A 19,172-nucleotide genomic window follows, 5' to 3' on the forward strand; every position below is an offset into this window, starting at 1 on the left:
TTAGGTTGCTGTAGGTTCAACTGTCTTAGGAGTCCAAGCGGATTTTCCTTAAATGGGTAGGAATCTGAAGTAGAGAAAGGCTAAAGGAAATGTAGGGTGAGGATATACTTTTACTGCACAAACACTCAACAACAACTTTAACTACTTCCAGCCTCCCGCCCCCATCTGCAATAAGAGTAGCCATTAAAAGTCTTGTCATGGGGTCTAGAAGTTTTGTAACCAGCAATTACTGTATGCAGATGAACGTGCTTTTTTCCATGAACATTTTTGGGCAATAATATTTGTTTGTGAAGCAGAAAGAAACACGCCAATGGTTGAAAATTGATTTTTTGAACCTCTCCATTCCCCCTATGATCACCTTGTGAAATTTACCAATTTTCCAAAACCTTTCTTTGAACCACAGGATTTATAACAAGTCATAGGAATTCACAATGAATGGAACAGTTTTAACCTCTGTGACAGAACTGTGTTGGCAATTCTCTTGGATGGAATCTTCAATTCTTTTAAACTGAAACCACTTTTAGCAGTCTTTGTTTTATGTTTTTAGCAACTGAAAATTTCGATCTTTGCATTTCACATGTTTGGATTGTTTGGGCTCCTTTTGTGTTCTTTTGCAAGTTTGTGAGAGTCATTTTAGCTCTTTTGGTCATCTGGTATTTTTGAAAGCCACTCCTTTATCAATGCCTCCAGTCATACACTAGGCCTTAATTGTGTGTTTCAAGCAGCATGAAAATACCATTTCTGCACTTTACACCCAAGGGGTATCTGGATCTTTCCTTATCAATGTCTTTCTTATGAGGACTGTGTATTAGATACTGACTACAAATCTTGGTCTGAAATCTTTTTTTTTTTTTTTTTTGCTTTTTAGGGGCTGCACTTGCAGCATATGGAAGATCAAATCAGAGTTGCAGCTGCTGGCCTATGCCACAGCCACAGCAATGCCAGATCTGAGCCACGTCTGCAACCTATACCACAATGCTGGATCCTCAACCCAACTCAGCAGGGCCAGAGATCAAACCTGCATCTTCATGGATACTAGTTGGGTTTGTTTCTTGCTGAGCTGCAACAGGAACTCCCTTGGCCTGAAATCTTGGCTACTGACCAGGACATGTTTTTTCTTCACACTCAATACATTCTTTGCCATGAAGACAAAGAGACAATTTTTTAACTAAAAAGTTAAAAGAACTTACAGAAACACTCAACCTTTTCCTATCTAACATAAATAATCAAAAGTAACAAACACTTGGGAGTTCCTGTCGTGGCGCAGTGGTTAACGAATCCAACTAGGAACCATAAGGTTGCGGGTTCAATCCCTGGCATTGCTCAGTAGGTTAAGGATCCGGCGTTGCCGAGAGCTGTGGTGTAGGTCGCAGACGCAGTTCGGATCCCACATTGGTATGGCTCTGGCATAGGCCAGTGGCTGCATCTCTAATTGGACCCCTAACCTGGGAACCTCCATGTGCCATGGGAGCAGCCCTAGAAAAGGCAAAAAGGAAAAAAGTAGCAAACACTTTTGGTTTTTGGTAACCAAACACTAAAAAAAAAAAAAAAGTAGCAAACACTTTTGGTTTTTGGTAACTTGCTATATGCAGTGAATTGGTCTAGGGAGCAGTAAGCATCTGGAAACAACCATGCATGGTTGGTGGTCCTGGCTCAGTCCTGGTTATGTGATGGTAATTTTAATTTTCTCATCTGTAAAATAAGGGACTGATTAGATTTTTATCAAGGTTCTTGCCAGCTGAGCAAGTATGTCTGTAAACATGAGGGTTTGCTTGAAATGGCATTGTTTAAACTCAGAAGGAGGGAAAAAGAAAAAAAAGAAACAGAGCTAGTAAAAACCTTTTTAAAAACTAACTATAATCCCAAACCATAATGTGTAATTTTGCTAAAAGGGATGGTTAGGAGTGGAGCTTCTAGGCTGAAACAGGGACCAGGGACAGAGGAAGGACGTTCAGGCCCTGCCCCTCCTTGGGTCTCTCTGTAGCCCTACCCCTGACTTATCTCTAAGAACTCTTAGCCTCTCAGGCTGTCTTGCCTCAATGGCAAGTCAGACAAGGAGGAAGGTCCACGTGGCTCACTTATGTCACAATACATTGGAAGTAAAGCAATTCACATACTTGGTTGAGACACACTACTGCTCTGTTGGAGGCCAAGGAGATAGGGTGAGATGTGGGGATATTTAGTGACTCTGAAATGCATAGGAAAACATTAAACATGTTATCTTGAGGAGGTGAGGTTGAAGGTGATTACTATTTTCTTTACACATAACTGCATTTTCTATTCATTTCACAAGAAACATGTGCCAGTTGCATAATAAAAACAACATAGACAAATACAGCCTCATCCATTTAAAACAGTTCTCATCCAGAGCAGGCATCAGAATCTTCTGTGAAACACCCCCACACACAGCGCTAGCAGTAACCTCTTGAAGTCAGGACCTTTGAGGGGTGGAATTAAGGCGAGAGTACCTCAGCCGATGTGCATTGCAGCACTATTTGCAATAGCCAAGACATGGAAATAACCTAAATGTCCATCGACAGAGGAGTGGATCAAGATGTGGTACATATACACGATGGAATATTACTCAGCCATTCAAAGGAATGAAATACCAGCATTTTTAGCAACATGGATGGGCCTAGAAATTATCATGCTAAGTGAAGTCAGTCAGACAATGAGACACCAACATCAAACGCTTTCACTGACATGTGGAATCTCAAAAAAGGACAGAATGAATTTCTTTGCAGAGCAGATACAGACTCATAGACTGAAAAACTTAATGGTCTCCAAAAGAGACAGTTCGGGGGGTGAGGGGATGTGTTTGGGTTGTGGGATGGAAATTTTATAAAATTGGATTGTGATGATCATTGCACAACTATAAATGTAATAAATTCATTGAGCAATAAAAAAAAAAAGGGCGTGAGTACTTCAGTACGTTCATAGGGGTTCTGAAAGAGAGCCCAAGATTAAGCCTCACTAGCTTTTAGAAGTATAGTGACACATTGTGCAGCTATAGCTGTCAATAAGCAAAAACATGACTTTCAATTATTTCTTCAAATACTTCTACAATATTTAAAACTGCTAGTGGGATTTGGGTAACAGAGAAGCAGGAAACAGCCTACTATGCAGATTTTTGTTCTTTTTTTTTTTTTTTTAGGACTGCACAAGCAGCATATGGATGTTCCCAGGCTAGGGGCCAAATCAGAGCTGAAGCTGCTGGCCACACCACAGCCACAGCTATGTCAGATCTGAGCTGCATCTGCAACCTACACCACAGTTCACGGCAACGCTGGATCCTTAACCCACGGAGTGAGACCAGGGCTTGAACCCAAGTCCTCATGAGTACTAGTCGGGTATGTTACTGCTAAGCAACAAGGGAACTCCCTTTACCATGCAAAATCATGATAGAAGTTTAGCTGAGAAGTCAAATGGAGGGCAAAGTAACATTACGGCTGCAGGAAGAAAACAGGTCTAAGTGAATGTACTGTTGAAAACCTCAAGTTTAAATTAATAACCATTTTCAATAAAGCCAGTGGGCGATGAACCAATGGAAAAAGAGGGCTCGCTAAGCAGGGACTCTGTCTGTGGCTGAGTCAGCACCACTCACCAAAGAGCTTCATTCACATGTTCCGTGACCTTCCTCTTTCCCACTTGAAGAAGGTTAAACATCTCTAAGCCACATAGATTGTAAACAAACAAAAATGCACACTCAGCTGCCCATTCTCTCTCTTTAAGGTAACTTTCAAATCCAATCTTTCAATCACATTTACTTTGCAATTGAATAAATCCAATATATACTACCTTTGCAGCCTCCACCATGCGAGCCGTGGAGTCAGCCAAGAGTTTTGCTGCTGCCAGAAGCTTCTTGGAATTCTCCATGTCGATTTCTGCTTCCGCATCTGACCTCATGGCGTTGACGAGGTCCGAGGTGGCCTGGGCCAGGACCCGGGCCTGGCGCACCATTTCACCTAGAGGGTGGGACAGAAGATGCAGTCAGTTTGTCTGCTTCCTAAAGCTCGAGGGAAACCTCAGGAGCCAGCACAGTCTTGTCTCTGTTCCTCTGGCAAAAGGGATGAAGAGAAAAGAGCCTCCATACTCCATTCCTCAGCAATGAAGCCAGATAAGACCCAGAACCAAAAATGCTCCCTGTGACTGCCAGGACTGTCCACCCCAACCACATCCAAGTTCAATCTGGAACTGTGCGGGATAAAAATGACATAAGTAACCTAAGAGGAACCCTTTATAAAGAGAAGGCAGGGAACAAGATCATGTGGCTTTATTATGTGCATTCACATTTAGTTAATATTCACATAGAAAATACTATTTACCTCACAGCAAAAACTGTTCAGCAAAACCCTCTATAATAAGCTCTTTGAGTAATGTGCATAGAAAAGATTATTTTTAATTTTGAGTCAATCTGCACACTACCTAGGACCAAATGAGTGGTGTCACATAACCCACTGTTTTTGTGTCACTTGGCTCTTGCTCAAAGGAAACACAGACCCCAGTTTCATGCTCAAATGCTGAGCTCTGCCTTGGCCCCATTTCCCCATCAACTCTCTTTTTGTTCACCCTTTCCTTCCCAGCACTGGCTTTGATTTTGTTGTTAGTAATTGTTATTAGTAACTGATTTTACTGAAATCCATTTCAACTTCCTTTTGGAAGTGGGAGGGGTACCATAGTCAACATTAAAAATAAAACTACTCAAATACGAGGAACTTTCTCTCCCAAAGGACATTTGCAAAGAATGCCAAAGCACTGGTACCATTAAGGGGGGGTGGAGTGGGGTAGCTTTCATAAAAATCAAAATGTGCTCAATTCAAGGTACCCTGGATTGGATCCTGGGACAGTGAAAAGATATCAGTGAAAAACTGGTGAAATCTGAATAATGTCTGTAGTTTAGTTAATAGTAATGTACCAATGCTAATCTCCTCATTCTGACCAATGCTCCATGGGCTAGGGGAGATGCTAAAAAATGGGAGAAACTAGGAAGGGTATGGGAGAACTTATTACCCCAGAAACTTTTCTGTAGATATAAAAATATTCCACAATAAAAAGCTTATTTAAAAACAAAAACAGGAGTTCCTGTTGTGGCTCAGTATGTTAAGAACCCAACTAGTATCCATGAGAATGCAGGGTCAATGCCTGGCCTCACTCAGTTAGGTTAAGGATCAGGCATTGCTGCAAGCTGCAGAGTAGGTTGGAGATGTGGCTCAGATCTGGTGTTACTACGGCTGTGGCACAGGCCAGCAGCTGCAGCTCCAATTTGACCCCTAGCCCAGAAACTTCCATATGCCGCAGGTGCGGCAATAAAAAACAAAAAAAACCCTCCAAATATGTGGGGCACTGCCACCTTTTAAATAATTAAGAAGCATAGAGAAAAGCCCAATGTAATTTTCTTTAAAAAAAAAAAACTTGATTTATGCTCATTTTCCTTAAAAAAAAAAAAAGTACTGCTCTGTGCTGATGAAGTAGAAAAACAGACATCTTAGAAACTACTGATAAAGCTGTGGAACCCTTCTGGAGAGAAATTTCAGACACATTGAAAATAAAAAATGTACAGGCTTAGTGGCCAGAAATTCAACTGAAAGGAATTTATCCTACATATACTTCCCAGAGTAAACCAAGATATTTTTATAATAATGGTTAGTGTGATATTATTTTTGTAAAACAAACAAAAACCTGGAAACCATGTCATTGTCCAAGAAAAGACAATGGGTTAAGTAGATTATGATGCATCTACTGAATAGAATACTACACTGTCATTAAAAAGATTGGTGTGTAAGTCAACAAGAAAAAACTTTCTAATGTATTCAGTGAAAAAGGTTGCAAAAGAATATGTATAACACAATTCCATTAATATTAAAAGAAAGAGGGTGTTACACACACACATACACATATATGTTAACAGGAAGACTGAACTTTTCTGGACAAATTTATAAGTGGTAAATTCTAGAGATGTGATGGAATAGTGATGGGCTGGGTCTGGGATGACAATTTTTAACTAAAAAACTAAAAAAGTACTACACAGAAATTACTACATCAAAGACAGTATATGTAGTATGTGTGTGTATATTATTATGTACAATAAAAGGTATATTACTGGTACCTCTTATGTAGTAATTATATATTATTATATCATACACTTGGGTTTTTTTCCCCTGTATATCACGATGTTTGGCATCTTATAAAAACCACTCTGGTTGGAAAGAAACTGCCCCTCTTATTGCGAGCCAATTCTTAGAGAAAGTAAAGGGTCCAGCCAAAAGCATGGCAGCAAACTAACCAATCCGGAGCCATTCTCTATCTGGTCTTCTGCCTTAATCATCGTAGGACCAAATACCAGGCAACTAGGGATCACCCCTCTAAGGGTAAAACCATTTTCAAACTAGCCATACCTAAGCTTTCACCAGGCTCTCACTTGCCTTTCCCACAGAAACCCCAGTTAAGGCAGTAGCATAAGTTCTTTCCTCAATCCTTTCTTCTGCCACTTGATGGGAACCTAAATGCTTCCCTGTGACCCTGTGTCACATGTGGTGACCCCCTGTCTGGGACCCATGAGTATAAGTTTCATTCCAAGTCTCATTCTTGCCTCCTCTTGTGGCTGCACCAACTTTACCATATCCAACATGGATATTCTCAGAACAAAAGGGATTTACCATGCATCTAAATTATTTAAAAAAAAAAAAAGAAAAAAAAAAAAGACACCCCTTAGTGAACGTTCAGTCTTTCAGTGCTGCTGGGATGGGCATGAGGAGCCCTCCTTCTTTCCCAGCCTCTGACTGCGGCTGATCAGAACTTGCCCTGGCCCAGCATCCAGGCAGCCATCATCTGACTTACATCCAGGCAATCATCATCTGATGATTGCCACCATCAAGGGAACCCCAAACTGACCAGCCTCCCTCATAGCCCAGCCCCTCACCAGCGTCGCCCATGGAGCTGAAGATGCTTTCGGTGACACACATGATGGTGTCGGTAGCCTGGTCGTAGCGACCAATGGGCTCGCCTCGGCTGGCGAACTGTCGCACATGCTGCAGGAGATCGTGGAGGGCCTGGCTGACCACGCTGGCTGCTGCGCTGACCTGCTGCAGCAGCTCGCTGTCGTCGGTGGCCGCCTGGCAGGCGCGGACGCAGTTCTCCACCGAGCGGTCCACAAGCTTCCCTGCTTCAATCAGCTGCTCCTGGCACACAGGGGAGCTGATGGTAGGGCTCACGACCTGAAGCGAGATGGGAGAGGGGCTCGGGCACTGCAGGGCGACACTGGTCTCCAGCGCCCACCATGTCCTTTCACGCTCTGTGCCTCAGTTCCTGACTCAGAGGGCCAGGGGTTCAAGTCAACCACTGCTGAGGTTTCTCATACCTGAGCATTTCACTTTGTGATTGTCGCTGCCCACAAACTTTCATCTCCCTTAGTGCTTCATGACCAGCAATACCACTAACTCCTTTTACAGAAAGGAATTGCTTTTTTTTTGTCTTTTTGCCATTTCTTCGGCCACTCCTGAGGCATATGGAGGTTCCCAGGCTAGGGGTCTAATCGGAGCTGTAGCCACTGGCCTATACCACAGCCACAGCAACCCAGGATCCAAGCCGCGTCTGCAACCTACACCACAGCTCGTGGCAATGCCGGATGCTTAACCCACTGAGCAAGGCCAGGGATCGAACCTGCAACCTCATGGTTCCTAGTCGGATTCGTTAACCACTGAGACATGACGGGAACTCCAGATTTATATTTTTTCCCCAGAGGAATCTATTTCCTGGAACTGTGGCTCATGGTACGTGAAAGACCAGGGGGGTTGCGTCAGTATCTGTGATACTAGCACGGTGAACCACAAAAGCAGGAGGGAGATCATTAGCGACCCCTCCAAGTGATGCTGCAAATTCTCCCATAGGGCCAGAAATGCCAGGCTGAGCCAGATCGCAGATCTGTGGAGTACGTGACATCACCAGGTCAAGAAGCAGACACCACCCATCTCTTGACACATGATCTTAGCAGAGACACTGTGGTAGTGTGGGAAGGCCCAGGTTGCAACCCCAGTTCTGCCACTTAGATTTCTGTGGCTATGTTCTACTCACTAGCATCTAAGGGTCTTGGTTTTGTCTTCAGTGAACTGGGGATGACAGTGCTTAACGAGGTGACCTCTCTCACACAGTAGGCACATCCTAACTGGCAACCCTGAACACCATGCTCATTATCCTCACTCCGGTTCTGTGCAGTGTAAGGGCTGCCACACACTGTGGATTATTACTGATCCCATCCTAATACCGTACGGCACAATCCAAGAGCTCTTTGTGCATAGGTGTAAGTAAGACAAACTGAGAAGTCCAAAGGGGAGACACTGACACAGCTGCTTGCATGTAGAAATGGCAATTAGACACAGAAAATACCACTGCCTGAGGACTTGAGCAGAGAACAAATGATTAAAGCAGAAGTGGACACCTTATGCTAAAATTCTATCGTGTCACCTAAAAGACACCCGCAGCAAGCTCTTAGTTTTCAACAATTTTAACCAAGTTCTGCCCCTGCTTCTTCCCAATGACGGCAGGCAGATAAGAACACCCAACACTTTGCAGAAAGGGCTGGGGTGCCAGCTGGCTTACCTTGGCACATGCCACAAGCTGAGAGGTGGAGAGGGCGCACTGGGTGGCGGCAGCAATCACCCTGTTCTGTAGGACCGTGTCTTCAGCCACTTGGGCAACATTCTTTGCCTTTAGTACCAACATGGCGGCAGCATTGGCAACAGCTTTGGCCAAACTCATTAAAACGTCCTAAGAGGAGGGAAATGAAAAATAGTCTTTTATATTTTGTTAATCGCCCCTTGCAGCCTGAAAATAAAGTGTGGTGACCCCCCTTTAGTGCTTTACAGTAAGATTTTTTTCTACTTGCTTTTCTGAAATGTCAAGTTATCCTGAGAATTAAGGAAGGAGACTCACATCCTACCAACACAGTCTCCTATATATTAAGGTGCACAGGTTTCACTGTACAACAGGTTAATTTGAGGGAAGGGCTTTTATTTTTAACCACTGATTCACATTTGTGTATTTACATAACCCTTAGAATCATGACCACGTTTCCTAAGAATGTGGTGGATCAGGAGAAGCGGAAAATGTATACTATCAGCTGTAGGAAGGATAAAATTCATGGCCTCCATGTCATCATGCCCCACCCTAACTTGAAAATTTATCCTTCGGATTTCAACTTTGCATAAGGGTCCAAGCTGTCATCAGTCATTGAGCCACCTCTTGGCCTCCAGAGGGCAATGCTGAACATGCACAGACAACACCTCCAGCTCATGAGCCTGTGACAGCTCTGAACATAAGTTATTCTCAGTGTTCTGTAGCCTGAATGGAAATGAATTATATTGAAAAGTGGAAAGGGAGCCTATGTAAATAAACCAGCTACAAGAAGACCTCACTGAGGATGCAAGGAGCTCTGAGTCTCGATTTATGCTTCCACACAACACGAAGGCTTTCTGCTTGCAGGATACAGAGTCCCTTTTAGCTCATCAAATGTGTCACCCATTTGTGTGACCTGCAGAATAACCACTGCCACATTTAACTCAATCCTTGCCTTTTACTACTAAAGGTAATTTATTTGGTTTGGAAATGCTTTCCCTATGAACCATTTCTATTTTGAACCAACATGTCAAGGCTGCCTCCCAGAGGAAATGTGGCCAGAGGTCTTTATTAATTCATCAGATAATGAAAAGCACTTTTGATTCTGAATGCAAAGGGCACCCACAGAGTATTTACAACAAGATATTTTATGAGAAGATATACTAGCAAGAGTTTTCACCCCATACAATTTTCTACAGAGCAGAGACGATGCTATCCAGACCAATCAGAAACCCATGAATCCACCAAGGAGATTTTAAAATGGACAAAAGCAAAGTAGTGTGAAAGCCATGGTTTGGTCCAGTCTTTTTTAGGTATCTGGTGTGTGTTTCCTGGATGTCCTAGGAAAAACCACGACTGTGGTGCCAAAAGTGGACCATGCCTCTGGGATCTGACAGGCACTCATTTGTCATACAACTTCTAGAACTTGCTCCCAACACAGCCTGCAAAGTTCCAGTTCTTGGGCACCTATCTCAATGCTCAGTGAAGATACAACTTGAATGTCACAAGTTATTAAGATTTTATGGAACTAGAGAATCTCATACTGAGTGAAATGAGCCAGAAAGAGAAAGACAAATACCATATGATATCACTTATAACTGGAATCTAATATCCAGCACAAATGAACATCTCCTCAGAAAAGAAAATCATGGACTTGGAGAAAAGACTTGTGGCTGCCTGATGGGAGGGGGAGGGAGTGGGAGGGATCGGGAGCTTGGGCTTATCAGACACAACTTAGAATAGATTTACAAGGAGGTCCTGCTGAGTAGCATTGAGAATTTGTCTAGATACTCATGTTGCAACAGAACAAATGTGGGGAAAAAAACATGTAATTGTAATGTATACATGTAAGGATAACTTGATCCCCTTGCCGTACAGTGGGAAAATTAAAAAAAAAATTAATTTAAAAAAATAAAAGAAAAAGTAGTCTTGCAGAGTGGGTCACAATATTCCTTCCCTGGATAAGAGTCCACTTTTCACACAGCGACCAAAATTTGGTCATGCAAATTCTTGATTGTCCTAAAGGGCTTTGCTAGACTCATTTTTAAAAATTCTGCCACTCTTATTAATTTTTCCCCAGAAAAAAAGCAAAAAGAAACAGTTAGAAAAAGAATGTGATACTATGGCGATAGTTGCTGACAAGGCCCCTGTCAAACTTTTCAACAAGACCACTATTATGTAGCTCATGTAAAATAAATCTTTGTTAACTCTGGGAACATGCAGTACATTGAGAATGCAAGAAAAAGCTCTGAGATAGGATCTCAAGAATTAGAAAAACAGAGCGTAAGAAATTCAGTGTCCATAAGCCAGGGGCTACCCAGAACTGGAGGAGGCTGTAGGATCACCTTACCACGCTGGTGTTTTACTTAGAGACCTTACAGAAATGGACAACATGCAAGCCAGACCTTCTCCATTAAGAAAGCCTCCAAGGGACCCTACTCTAAACTTGAACCTGCTTCCCTAGCACGTCTGAATAGAAGCAGACATCAGGAGGCGGAGTTTGTATTTACATGTGATGGAAACAGCTTATCAAAGGAAAAAAAGAGAAAATCTTAAAACAAAAAAACAAAAAACCCACAAAAAACACAGGGATACATGAGATGCCTAAGGAAGAGCTGTGACTTCCCTCTCAACCCTCCCAAATCTTTGGAAAGTAAGTTGACCGCTTCAAGATAATGAAGCCTAGTAAACAAACAGATGAGTCTCATAGTTACCCAATTCCTAAGTACTTACCTACCTGCAAAGAATTACCTAGTTTAATACAAACTGCAAAGGACAACACAAGGGGAGACTGGGGATCTGGCTTAAGGGAACGTCAGGATGGGGACAGGATTAGCTTGAATTTAGTGGGATGTGTTTATATGGTCTAGTTAATTCTGTTTGTGGTTATTACTGGCCACAACAACATATAAACGGCTTCCTGGAATATTTCTACTATCCATTAGGGTCTCAGCCTCCATTATCACACATTGCATTGAATGTCTCATTGCTTTGCCGGGTATGAATGAGTCCGATGGCCCTGCCTGCCCACCCCCTGGAATGTGGAGCGTACAGGAGAAGCTGCATGTTTCACATATGACAACATACATGCTCATGTCTTAGTGTAACTGACATATCTTGAGGTGATGAAGTTTGGTAGCTCTAGACAAAACATCATGCAAAACTGCCACCCACGCAAGCTGAATACTAACAGGAAGCGGAATAATCTTTTTATTCAGAATTCTGCACAATTTCCAAACATTCAACCTGACAAAGGATTGGGAAAAGGGCATCTTCCAGAGAACCTAGGCTCGAACAGTTTAATTAGAATGTATTTATACATTACTTGTAAAATTAAGACTTGGGAGGAGGAGGAAGAAGAGTGAAAGGCATCTGCCCACAGGAACATGAGGAGTTCATCTGAGCCTGAAGGTCCCCACTCAGAGGCCTCTGCACCCCATCTTTGGGGGGTTGGGAATGGAGGCAGACAAGTTGAGATCTTGTCTGAGCTGGCAGGGCATCATGCCAAGTTCAAACAGTGCCTACAGCTGTTGCCCTGAGGACATGCCCTTTGTATTGAAGAAGAGGAGTGGCAGGAAAGACTTCTATGCCACATTTGTGGTTTTGGATGTGAAACAAACAAAAGACTCAGCTCTGTACACAACGGAAAGCCCGTGACATGTGTAAGCAGAGTGCACGGGAGCACACGAGTTTTCACTCTCACACATGCACCAGAAAATGATGTAGTTAAAAACTGCCCCAGAAAGATAAAAAAACCACTGGCTATGAGCTGATAAGTGTAGAGGTTGGGTGGTCGATATAAGGGTGGCCATGACATTATTCCCTCCGTAATTTTTTTTTTTTTTTTTGAAGAAAGTGCGGCAAGCTGAGCAGTGAGAACAGCTCAGTGTTTCACAGAGGTGATGCATGGTGTAAGTGAAATGGATTTTTCAATTAAAACTTCTTTTCTTGAACACAGACCACATTCCAAGATAATCCGCCCCAACCTTTTTCTTGTCAGCCCAGGGAAGACTCGGTTTTCCATTATATTTTCACAGCTTGGGACTAAATCCATCCCTTAGACTCCACGACGGTGGGCTGCAAATATCTTACTTGGAATCGCTCATCAGTCTCATTCTCCCCGATCTGCCGCAGAAGATCCCCACTGGCTTGTCCAATGCTTCCAGCAGCAGTCAAAACTGTCTGTCGAGGCTATGAACACAGATCACGCTTTAGTGAGAATCAGACATCAGACACTGCAGGGTAGGAAGAGGAATCCTGTGGGAGGGCCTTCTCCTGCACCCCAGTAAGACTCGTGAACTATCTGCCAAACAGGAGGCATATACATCCCGGGGGTATGTGTGCCCGACAGCTCACAAACCAACAGTGGCTGGACAGATCTGAAATGTCCAATTCATTAGCGAGCCTCATTCAGCTGGTAGGAAGGTGATATGCACTTAATGAAAATTAGGGTACAGACTTGTATCCCGTTTAAAGGTGTATTTGTCATGTGTGCTGGGTTCTGAGGTGGCATTTAGTCAAGAACCCTTTGTGGGGGATGGTGATGAGAGGGGGGGCTTTCTACTAAGAGCTCATCCAGTCTCAAAGGTTGGACCACAGCTTCTGCACCGAGGTCACCGACTCCAAACCCCACAGTGTGGTAGCATGCCCCTCAGGATGGAGGGAAAAGCACAGAAAGCGCGAGCTCCAGGGGACCCCAAAGCTGCACGTGTCTCATCAGAATCGGAGTGACCACTCGCCCCTAAGCTCACCTCTCCAGAAGTAGGCTGCACAGCTTTCAGCAAATCTGACACGGCCCCGGCGAGGGTCCTCGCAGCTCTGAGCAAGTCCTCCCCGCTGCCCACCTCGTCATCCATGAGGGCCGCCAACAGCTTCACACCCTTGGACATCTCCGTCAGGTTGGACGAGATGGTGGTGATTGCACATCCCACAGCTGTGTAGTCAGTGTCTGCAGGGTCCCCTAGGTTAGAGAAGGACCATCCCCATGGAGAGTGGTGAAGGCTGAGGAGAGCCCAGACTGGCAGAAGATAGGTGGTGGTTTTGGCAGCAGACCCCACCCAATCACCCCCTTCCTGCAAGAGTCAGATGTCTCCCTGTCTCCAAGGTGCTGCTCTTCACGGGGTCCTTTCACCCCGAGGCCTCATACACAGAGATCCTAAACATGAGCCCCTTTAACGTTCCCAAGGCAGTCTCGGCCTCTCACGGCCATTTCAGAGAGCCCAAGGTCAGCAGCGTGGCAAGGTCAACTCTACCCCTGACACACAGAAACGCTGCTTGGTGAAACCAGGATCTTTCCTGGCTTCCATTGGGCAGTGCAAGGGCAGGTATTGTGCTGTGCCGAGGAGACAGCTGGACAAAATAGGAAGGAGAAGCACCCATGGCAGCTAGGCGTCCAAAACCATTTTCAGACTCAAAGCTCCCAGAGGGGGGAGACCAGGAGCTTGACGGACAACGAGAAGAGTGGAGTAAGTGCTTTTTACTGATGATGCACAAAACGGACAGAAAGGGATGCGACGTGCCCTCTCTCCTGGGAAAGGGGGAGAAAACGCCTGAAGCGTTCTGAGACCCAAAAGACAGACTCTACTCTCAGAATAGGAGAAATCTGTTGTTTCAATCAAGTAATAAGAACTTAAAAAAAAAAAAAAGAAACCACAAGACACCACAAATCCCTCAGGGACTTACCGGCTGTGAGGTTAACAACTGAAGCTGTTCCAGCTGTGATGGCGTCAACTTGGGAGTGGATTTCATGTTTAGATTCATCAACTTTATTCTGAACCCATACCCTGGACGCCTGCAAAACCAGACAAGGGCATGACACCATCGCTGTGCAGGATCCCCCAGGAGACCAGGGAAGCCGTGTCATGAAATGAGACCAGCACTGTGGCTACGTTCTTCTCACTGGGCTGGCATCAGCAAGGCCCTGAAGTCATCTTGAATGATGTCCCTAACAGGCCTCTTGCCTATTCATTCCTGCTGAATGGCATGGAAAGTCTCAGTGCTTCTGACTCAGCTTACATGTTCGTTAAAATCTTGGAAAGCAAAATTCCTGTGGCTTTATGAAGGTCAATTCAGTTTTGAAGAGAAAAATAATTAGTATCTCATAATAATACTGCACCCTGGCAACAAGTGTTGCTGATTTGCACCCTGTTCTTAAAAGAATGGGGTTAGAATTACAGTATTTTAGCTCCCGAGTGTGCTAGCAGCGTAGGAATTTTCTTTTGTGTACAACATGAATGGTGTGTTGATGTGGCATCTTTCCCAGTAGGGTTCTGGGGTGAGTGGGTGGGGCATCGAGACTCCTGCTGGGGATCTAGCTCAGCCACCAACAAGTGATATGACCTTAAGCACGTTTCACCCAAGTCCTGGGCCTTACAGTTCTTCTACTATAGAAACTCAATGGTCTTTTAAAACCTTTCCAGTTCTTATAATTTAGGATCATTTGAACCTATAAATAACAAACTCTGTTTTCAGCCATTTCTGGTCTTAGCCAATAAATGATCATTTATACTAAAAATGATGACCCTATGTTAATATAATGTGCTTATCTGCCCTCTCACACATCCTCAAAATATTAATCCTGGTTCAGGATATGTCTAGCACTACTATTTTTTTTTGTAAACCAATTCTCTGAATAGTGGTGAAGCAAGAATGTGAAATCTAGATATTTAAAAATTCTCTCACAACTGTGCTGGCTATGGGAGCCTGCCATATGTATTTTCACTTTCAGTTTCCAAAAGGCAAATTATTTTATAACTTCCAGTACTTGGAAGAAAGGGCACTGAGGATGCTGTGCCCTGCAGGTATATAAGTACACAGCTGGAAGACACATGGAGCAGGAAGAACTTGGAGGCAGTTGTCCTGGCTGGACGAGGTGAAGCTACAAACTGTGTCTTAGTTCTGGGCCCTCGGATGGCCTGGGAGTCCTATAGCAACGCTTTTCAACCCTTGGCTGCCCATCAGAATCACATGGAAGGATGGCAAAACCATGGACACCCAGGCTTCACCCCCAGCAACACTGATTTGTTTGGTCAGATCTGGACCCTGGGCTTTGTCCTTAAAGCTCTTCAGGCAGTTCTAATGAGCAAAGCAGGGCAGAGAACGACAGTGGTAGCCAATGCCAGGTAAACTTCACTGTGTACACACAGCAGCTGGGAACTTCGCTAAAATGCAAACTCTGATTCATAAGCTTGAGGTAAGGCCTAAGGTTCTGTACCTCTCACAAGACCCTAGGTGTTGACCACGCTGTGGATCACAATTTAAGTAGCAAGGGGCTAGACGATTTCATGCAGCATCAGCTACAGGAAGGCTGCTAATTACCCTGCCCCGCTGAAAAGCTCAGGAGTAGTAACCCAGTGGTTCGCAAAGCATGCTGGACCAGCAGCAGCATCACCAGACAACTTGCTGGAAATGCAAACTCTCAGGCCCTACCGCCAACCTATTGAGTCAGCAAAAAAGGGGGCGGGGCCCAGCAATCTGTTTCAGCCACCCCTCTGGTGACTCTCAGCCTTGCTCAAGTTTGAGAACCACTGGTATGAACAACAAAACTAGCTCATTCATACTCACGGGGCCCTCACTGTATGGGCTAAGAGCTCAACACATGATTGGATTATCCAGTCTTTCCAACGGCCCTACTCATGGATGACTAAGTAGAGAATTAGAGAGTACGGTGCCCAGATTCACACAGTCATTGTGCAGTAGAGCTGGAGTCTGGGCCCGGACGATGAGTCCAAGTTCTTAGCCCTCACAGGGTACTGCCAACCTACCCCAGGACCCTACGATTCCCTCCTCCTGTGAGCGCAGCCTAGAGGAAAAAATATAGATATCCTCACCTAGCTAGAGACAGAGATTCACCTAGCTGAATGCAGCCACAGCACATTAACTCTGTTTCCTGCCAGGGCAGAGAAATGAAAACACCAAACAATACTGACCATATCCTGGCCAAGAGGCGGCAGGGAGTCGAGCTCGCTGAGGTCATCCTGGGCCTGCTGGACAGCGTGCATGCTCGTGTTGATGGTCCCCAGGAGGGCCTGCTGGGCAGAGGTCTGCAAAGGCAGGTAACACAGGGGTCAGGCCATGCCCCTGGGATGAACAGTATAGCCTCTACATGAGCAAGGAAACTGCTCCTGGGATCACGATGAAGTGGCCTAGAGTGTATCTCAGCAAGTGCCCGAACCCCCTCCCATTCCAACTGTGGGCCAGAAACAGGTATTATAATGTGTTAATAGTCTAATAAATATGGGTGTTTTGAATAGAGGGGTTATAATAGGTAGAATACGGACAATTCAATTAGCTGACAAGCAGGCTCAGAAAGAGTCCCTGAGGGGAGCTAAGGAGATTCAGTCCCCAAGGACTCAGGACAGAAGGTCTCATGCACAGGAATCAGGTGCATGTTACACCAGAACCTGTCCTGATGAATAAGCAAAGAGTCTACACAAATCTGAAGTCCATAGGCTTCTCCAGAGAGCAGTCACTTCTGAGCTTTCAGGCTTTTCAGCCTTCAAAAAGTTCTTCCCCAAAAGCATGGGATTCCAGAGCAAGCCTGAGAGGCCCTGAGTCAAGCAGACCAACTCAGTGCAAAGAACCAACGATCTGTGTGGGGGAAATGTGTGGGTCAGAACAGACCTGGTCGACATCTAAGCCTCTCTGAGGGCTATCTGGACCAATAAGCAGCAAGGGGTGCAAGCCAGGGAGCAGGGTCCTATCGCTCTCTCACAAACTGGGGAGGGGTCCCCAGTTCTCGTCCAGCCCTAGAGGACACCTATGGTCTGAGACAGGGCATTGCCAGAGCCACCCATTTAAAAGAAAACACAGTGGGAATTAGGCTGCACAGCTGAAGAGCCACAGTTCAGATAGGAAGTAGCCAGGGTGTGGACGATACAAGCCATCCCTAGGCTGGTGTCCCTCCCTGGACACAGCAAATCCCCAAGGGAAGCCTCACCAGTGGGGGCATGTGGCCTCGGTGCATCTGCCCAACCATGACCTGCTGCTGCGGGGAGGGCATGCTGCCCACGTTGAAGGTCTCAGGCCCGCTGGAGCCAGAGCGCATCACAGCTGGTAGCGCCACCGAACCATGCTCCACCTTCCCAGTGCGATTGAATTGCTGCTGCAAGATGGTGGACCTGTGGGGGACAGAAGGCTGGGTCACTGCACAGAGGCCGCTCACGTGGAGGGTACTAAGGTACCACAGGTGTCACCAGTGTTCACTGCTTCATGCTGTGGCCGCCAATTCAGAAGAGGCAAATACAGACAGAATCATGAATGAAGTAGCACAGCAGGACCCTGAGATGAAGAAAATCCTTTTATGATCGGTAAATACAAGTGACTTCTCCCAGTTTATCTAGTTAGTAGGTTCATGGTATTATGCTATTAGTTGTTCTTAAGAAAGACAGAGAAAACAATGATGTTTCAGGCATATGTGAATGTTTCCGATATGGTGATCTATTATTTGGTAAATTCTACCTGAAATGGTATTCATTAACCACAGATCTACTGGGTGCCAGGTTCTATTCTAAGCTCTGGGGACAGAGATCATTTATGCTTAGCATGAAGGAAGAAGTGTTGAAATGAACTTAAAATTTCCCACAGCTAAGATTCCCCTCCCCAGGTCAGAAGCCATAGACCACACAGGATGGTTTTGGAGGCATGATGATTGGCGGTCCTTGACACCTCTTCCACAGGATTTCAAACTAAGTCTGGGCAAACTCCTGAAGGGCATCTAATAAAAAAAAAAAAAAAAAACCTTCAAATTTTCATCTCAATATTTTCTTGGGATGAGCAGTGTGTGCAAAGGACTCTGAGCATATGAAGGTGAGAGCCTGAGGGTGGCCCAGCTGTCTCACAGCCCGGTGGACAAACACATGGGAAGAGTCTGGGGGAGTCTTTGTGCATGCATGAGGGGGGCAGGATTGGTGAGCAGGTGCAGTTAAGGTGGAGGGGACTCTGTCTCAGGGTTCTGGAACCATCACAGGTCACTCCCTGTTGCCCAGGGCAAAGCTTGTGAGCCATGCTAGGACACCAAGCCATAGACATCCATGGAGGAACATTCATGTCTAGAGAGAGGCTGGCACTGGGGAAGGTGGATCAACGGCTGTGCTAGGAGGTCAGCTGCATTCCAAGATCTCAGCCAGTGTCTAATACAGAGAGAAGTGGAAGGTCTAGGGATAAGGATTTCCCTGGACCGTACTTCCCATTTGCCATAACCAGACCCCACCATGCAGCCCTCTGCAGTGGGGAGGGGCTACAGCAGCCCCAGGCAGGGGAGGGTCCCAGCCCTCTAGGCTCAGACACTTTCTGAGCCTCTCCCAGGAGAAGTTCAAGTACAGCACAGTCCAGGGAAGTAAAGAGCTCAATGTATCAGGAAGCATTAGCTAACTAACATCCAAGTGATTGATATTCATTAATAATTCTAAGAACTTATGGTCTTTTGCCAGAGGGTAGCAATTAGTACTTGAAATGCATCACACCAAAAGTGGTTTCAACTTGTGCACTAATGGGGGACAAATGGAAAAGCACCTGCGAGGGGATTATGGAGCCAATTGTGAGAAAGTGGTATGGAGCACTTT

At 45.1% G+C, this 19,172-nt stretch overlaps 1 protein-coding gene across 5 annotated transcripts in view; it reads right to left on the minus strand.

Annotated features, from left to right (window-relative positions):
* The window catches only part of TLN2 (talin 2), a 469,337-nt gene that overhangs the window by 134,849 nt on the left and 315,316 nt on the right, over positions 1–19,172 (minus strand). For all 5 annotated transcript variants that reach the window (XR_007133078.1, XM_047766192.1, XM_047766194.1 and 2 more), the window contains 8 exons: positions 17,549–17,729; positions 16,539–16,652; positions 14,293–14,401; positions 13,362–13,570; positions 12,703–12,801; positions 8,596–8,763; positions 6,920–7,214; positions 3,799–3,965 (listed from right to left, as the gene is read on the minus strand). Coding sequence is in view for 4 of the 5 variants with exons in the window: in XM_047766192.1 (XP_047622148.1) it covers positions 3,799–3,965; positions 6,920–7,214; positions 8,596–8,763; positions 12,703–12,801; positions 13,362–13,570; positions 14,293–14,401; positions 16,539–16,652; positions 17,549–17,729 (1,342 nt within the window). In the remaining variant the exon portion in view is untranslated. The remainder of the gene's footprint in view (positions 1–3,798; positions 3,966–6,919; positions 7,215–8,595; positions 8,764–12,702; positions 12,802–13,361; positions 13,571–14,292; positions 14,402–16,538; positions 16,653–17,548; positions 17,730–19,172) is intronic.

This window comes from Phacochoerus africanus, chromosome 2 (assembly GCF_016906955.1).
Source record: "Phacochoerus africanus isolate WHEZ1 chromosome 2, ROS_Pafr_v1, whole genome shotgun sequence".
NCBI classification, from domain to species: domain Eukaryota; kingdom Metazoa; phylum Chordata; class Mammalia; order Artiodactyla; family Suidae; genus Phacochoerus; species Phacochoerus africanus.